This window comes from Girardinichthys multiradiatus, chromosome 8, assembly GCF_021462225.1.
Source record: "Girardinichthys multiradiatus isolate DD_20200921_A chromosome 8, DD_fGirMul_XY1, whole genome shotgun sequence".
Classification (NCBI taxonomy): Eukaryota; Metazoa; Chordata; class Actinopteri; order Cyprinodontiformes; family Goodeidae; genus Girardinichthys; species Girardinichthys multiradiatus.
This window is the reverse complement of record NC_061801.1, coordinates 36642952-36648951: the sequence shown is the minus strand read 5'-3', so window position 1 is coordinate 36648951 and position 6000 is coordinate 36642952. Positions and strand designations below refer to the sequence as shown.

Here is a 6000-nt window from a genome sequence, read left to right as displayed (position 1 = left end):
ACAGCTGTGTGGCTTCATGCATTGTCCAGCAATGGCCCGAAAGTCACCTAGAGCTAACGTGGTACCTGCTGTCAGGGAGTCTAGAGTCTGTAACCATATAGACGCTCCTTCTGAGATGGGAGGCAATTTGTCACACAAAGTGGTAAGATCTCCCAGTGCAAAAGGTTTGTATCTATTTGCTCCAAATTGTTGTTGGAACAGTGGACCCATATAAGGAGATTTGGACTGAGTTCGGGGTCTCATGTTATAGCCATGTCCAGCAGGGGGAGGCATAGCCTCAGGTACTAGTGGCATTGGGGTTGAGGCAGATAACATAGCTTCCTCATTTTCAATTGGTGTCTGATTCTGTACTGTAATAGGTGGTGCCTGCATATGATAAGTTACTGCAGTCAGTGGTTCGTCTTTTATCCATTTCCCTGACACTGACATATTAACTGAGCCCTCAGTTACATCGGCTTTCAGAAGTGTGACCAATTCCATATCACTAGGTGAATGGGAAATATACAGGGTGGAACACTTTATTGGGCAAGAAACTGGCCGCAGTTTGTCCCGTAATACCCAGTCAGCAAATGGATCAGTTTGTGGGGCCTGTGATATGAATGATCCTCCAATTGACAATACAAACCCATCAGTGGAATGTGAGGAGAGAAGAGAGGTGGGGGCCAAGCAGGGGGGTTCGGGAGGAGCCTGAGCAGTTCCTGGCAGTAAATCACACACTCGGACTTCTCCCCTAGTTACTTGCAGTGTAGGATACAAACCAGTAAGAGGAGAGGTGGGGGCCTTGTGGTGTGATAAAATGGGCTGATTTGCTAGAAGGTCATATGATGGCAGCATTTCAACTGTACTGCTATCTTTAATCCGTTTGCTCTTCCAGTCTCTGTTCTCAGTCATAGCATGATCTCTCTTATTTCCTGCTCTCGGTGGAGGTGGACGCTTTTCCTCTGTCTCCGCACCCCTCCCATATCTGCCCTGCTTCAGCTCTGTGTCTTGTCTTTTTGGAGCCTCTTTTTGCACATCTTCCAAATTCTTCCAAAATATGGATTTGGTCAGCTGGTCTCTCAATGCAATTGATCAAATTTTCTCGATGAGAAGACAGGGGTCGAGAGAGCCCGCTTGCCCGGACGGCACATTTTTCTCCGGATACACGATGGACTCCTGGCAGAAGTGGAGGATTGTGTGTTTGTCGATAATGTCAGTCGAGGATGTGGAAGATGTGTATATAATTGGATGTTTGATATCAGTATTTCTGCTTTTTGGAGTCAGCGGTTACCTGGCATATCGAGAAATTTGGAGAATGTCAGCAGCTGTTCTGCCCATTGTAAGGCTGCCTGGCATGTGTGATGGGATCTTCAGAGCGATCAACACTCAGACTGAGATGTTACGTGAGCTGAATCGCAGACTGGATGTGATCCTTATACAGGATCGCAAGCAGGTTGCAGTTCCTGGACTCAGGGGTGAAATGGGATAAATCTTGGAGAAAGTTGTTCGCTTGGATCTGGCGAAAGACCAGGAATTTGGCTGTTTGGATTTGCCTTTGAGAAGCACCAGTGAGACTCTCAAGGCTGACGGAAAATTAAGAGTCAGCCTAACCCAAATAATTATTGTTTTTCTGAATCTGGCTCCCCTGCGCGGCCTTGATGGCTGGTTATCTTCAACTTCTCCTGGAAGTTATGTAAACATGACGCTCTGCTCCCTCTGTCCCCTCCCTTCCCTGAGGACATCTGTGGACCTGCTCAGAACTTTGTGGCCGGTTGATGAGCATTCCAACGAACCATCAAGGACAATGACCTCTGTGATATTTCGTTTCGCATCAAAAACAGCAATCAGCAGTCTATCCTTCTGTTGCCACCGTAAGGTGTCCAGATAGAAAACTGCAGTCAGTCACCCGCAATGAGAGACAGCTGCTTCTCCAGTCATACACAAATTTTCACTCACTCCTAACAAGTCTGTAACACAGATTATTTCCTCTGCGCACAGCTCAGAGTTTTTTACCAAAAAGCCTGGTCTTGCTGAATTCCTGTATTCAGCTCACAGTTCATTTATTTTATCACAAACCTGATCTCGTTGGATTATTTCCTCCAACTCACAGTTTATCACTACACAGGACTTATTCTCAGACTATGTGTTTGTGCTTTTATTACGTCTGTAATCCGGTTTTACTGAGGCAGAACTCACGTAAAACACGGCATTCACACCCAAGTGTTTTGCCTGATCTTAGTGTATTTACTTTTCTATAGAATTTAAGGTTTCTCAATTCCTTAGGCCGCAAACCTAGCAAATAGTAAACCTCCGTCAAGGAGTACTCCGAACCGCCACGTTCGAGAAACTACTATATTCTCCACACAATAACTTTTCTGTAGAATTTGGGATTTCTCACTCTCCCGGGCCTCTGACCCAGCTAACAGTAGACCTCCGTCGAGGACGTACTCTGAACTGCCACGTTCAAGAAACTACTATATTTTTCCACACAATACCACCACTAAGTCTTGTAATTCTCTTAAAACAACATCTTATTCACCAGTTTAAATCCTAGTCAACATTTATAACACCCTTTTTCTTAAGTTTTGGCTGACTCAGACTTACTTAGACATCAGACACAATATTAATTTAGCCTATCGAAAATCCAAAAGCAGAGTTTTGATTAAACAGGTTCTGCTTACCTGTTCTGTAGTTTTTGGCTAGCCGTGTCTGATGCCTGTTGGTCCTCGTCAGTGGTCCGAATTTCTTTCGCCTGTTGTTCCAAATCCCGGACGAGCCCCCAATTGTTGAAGCCGTCTCTGCTTCCCCGGGTCCGTTGATTTGGGTACAGGTTTCAAAGGGTGAAATAAACACAAGTACAATCTACTTTATGTTCGCCTCTGCAGAGTGAGATGGAGACTCCAGCCAAGTATCTGCGAGCCCAACTCTGATCAATTCTTGCTTCCAGCTAGTTTTATTCAGTCTCAAGGGTGTGGTCAACATATACATATATCATGGCACACAGGTATAACATAACATAACAGTCCAAATAACGAATACTTCTGATTGTAACATGCAACTCATCCTCCCCTGTCTCTGGCCTTCCTTGTCCTCTTCTAATTTATGACCTTGCACTCTCTATGCTTCTCACTCCCTATGTTTTCACTCCCCTAGGCCCTTTCTATGCTTCACTCCCTAAGCTTGACCCCCCTATTTCCACACATTGCAGTTACACACATAGATATGTTATATTCTACACTAGCTACGCTACAAGCTAGCTAACAGTGGCAGGTCGTTCTTTTTTAAATGTCAAATATAAAACACACATATTCCTGCAACCTTTTTTAAAATTAAAAAAGCCACAAAACATTTTTATTGATGCTCCTATTTTTATTTTTCTGTTGCCAATATTTATTTTTTAGTAAGTGGAGAATAACGTAGGCCACAAAAATTGATTTGTAGTTCTTTCCAGTATTAAGGGAAACTATATACTCATTTAGTGTTATAAAGTTCTCTCTGTTGTACTTAATGTTTTTACTATTTGCCTTTTCTTCACAGGTACAGCTCCAATTATTAACCTCATTACAAGTTTTTAAGCACCAAAAGCTTTGTGAAGGCCAACTAAAATGCAAGCATCAGAAAATCAGGACATTTTGTATTCTTGAAACGTGTTCTTAGTTTTATTTACTTATATACTTATATTTGTGGTAAAAATACATTTTAGGTGAGTGCTCATAAATGTTTAGTTAAAAGAAAAACTGGTAGTAAAAATTAGCATACCAAAAACTAGATGGAGGTACTTTACTCTGTGGTAAAAATCTTTTTGTTTTGTTTTAGTGTAATGTTATGTTTTATTATTAAATCATAAAATCAGTTGTTTCTTATTAACATTCCAAGGTTATAAGGTAGTTAAAGCTATTATAAAACAGAACCACCTAAAAATTGTACCAACTATCAAAGGATATGAGTAATTAATTAATAAAAACAAAGAAAAAAAACAGTATTTGAATTGCTCATAAATGTGTTTATTTTTCATAAACAAACCCCACTGATCAATGGGTTTATTGCAAGCACAAGTTTTATTCTAAATAGACTGTGGGAAGGCTGGGTAGAACACTGGTCCAGAAGTTCACATAACGCAACCTCAGCTTCTGTCCCACGTAGCCAGCGTCCATCTTGGAATTGATCTCCAAGAACCTGTTTCCAGTGGATGTAAATGTTGGCCACATAGCAGGCACCCTCAGATCTCCACTATTAGGGTCTCTGAGTGCACAATCAGAGAGAAAGAAAATGTCAGTAATGTAGTGATCTATTTCACTGTTTGACAACGTTTTTTGTGTTGTAATTATACCCCGTCTTGACAAAGTTGGTCCAGTAGGAGATCATGTATCCAGACAGGTCACGATGTTTCGGCCAGTATCCCAGTGGCGTGGAGAAGGGCTTTCCAAAGACGTACTGTAGGTCATCAGCATGATCAGCTCCCAGCCAGGGCTTGGTAACGGCTGCCAAACGGTTGGGCTCAGAGAAAAGGTACGAGTAGGTGCGACCAGTCCTTTAATGGAGAAGTGAGTATGATTAAAAACCTTAAAAGTAATTATACAGTACAGACCAAAAGTTTGGACACACCTTCTCATTCAAAGAGTTGTCCTTATTTTCATGACTATGAATATTGTAGCTTCACACTGAAGGCATCAAAACTATGAATTAACACATGTGGAATTATATACTGAACAAAAAAGTGTGAAACAACTGAAAATATGTCTTATATTCTAAGTTCTTCAAAGTAGCCACCTTTTCCTTTGATTACTGCTCCGCACACTCTTGGCATTCTGTTGATGAGCTTCAAGAGGTCGTCACCTGAAATGGTTTTCCAACAGTCTTGAAGGAGTTCCCAGAGATGCTTAGCACTTGTTGGCCCTTTTGCCTTCACTCTGCGGTCCAGCTCACCCCAAACCATCTCTATTGGGTTCAGGTCCAGTGACTGTGGAGGCCAGGTCATCTGGCGCAGCCCCCCATCACTCTCCTTCTTGGTCAAATAGCCCTTACACAGCCTGGAGGTGCGTTTGGGGTCATTGTCCTGTTGAAAAATAAATGATGGTCCAACTAAACGCAAACCGGATGGAATAGCATGCCGCTGCAAGATGCTGTGGTAGACATGCTGGTTCAGTATGCCTTCAATTTTGAATAAATCTCCAACAGTGTCACCAGCAAAGCACCCCCACACCATCACACCTCCTCCTCCATGCTTCATGGTGGGAACCAGGCATGTAGAGCCCATCCGTTCACCTCTTCTGCGCCGCACAAAGACACGGTGGTTGGAACCAAAAATCTCAAACTTGGACTCATCAGACCAAAGCACAGATTTCCACTGGTCTAATGTCCATTCCTTGTGTTCTTTAGCCCAAACAAGTCTCTTCTGCTTGTTGCCTGTCCTCAGCAGTGGTTTCCTAGCAGCTATTTTACCATGAAGGCCTGATTCACACAGTCTCCTCTTAACAGTTGTTCTAGAGATGTGTCTGCTGCTAGAACTCTGTGTGGCATTGACCTGTTCTCTAATCTGAGCTGCTGTTAACCTGCGATTTCTGAGGCTGGTGACTCGGATGAACTTATCGTCCGCAGCAGAGGTGACTCTTGGTCTTCCTTTCCTGGGGCGGTCCTCATGTGAGCCAGTTTCTTTGTAGTGCTTGATGGTTTTTGAGACTGCACTTGGGGACACTTTCAAAGTTTTCCCAATTGTTCGGACTGACAGACTTTCATTTCTTAAAGTAATGATGGCCACTTGATTTTCTTTACTTATCTGCTTTTTTCTTGCCATAATACAAATTCTAACAGTCTATTCAGTAGGACTATCAGCTGTGTACTGTATCCACCTCCTGCACAACACAACTGATGGTCCCAACCCCATTTATAATGCTTGAAATCCCACTTATTAAACCTGACAGGACACACCTGTGAAGTGAAAACCATTTCAGGTGACTACCTCTTGAAGCTCATCAACAGAATGTCAAGAGTGTGTGGAGCAGTAATCAAAGCAAAAGGTGG

General features: G+C 42.7%; 1 protein-coding gene across 2 annotated transcripts in view; it reads right to left on the bottom strand.

Annotated features, from left to right (window-relative positions):
* Positions 1-3961: 3961 nt before the first annotated feature.
* Positions 3962-6000, bottom strand: part of LOC124872502 (bile salt-activated lipase-like) — a 29387-nt gene continuing 27348 nt past the window's right edge. For both annotated transcript variants that reach the window (XM_047372593.1, XM_047372594.1), the window contains 2 exons: positions 4310-4510; positions 3962-4221 (listed from right to left, as the gene is read on the bottom strand). In XM_047372593.1, the coding sequence (XP_047228549.1) occupies positions 4038-4221; positions 4310-4510 (385 nt within the window). In that variant the 3' untranslated portion in view covers positions 3962-4037. The remainder of the gene's footprint in view (positions 4222-4309; positions 4511-6000) is intronic.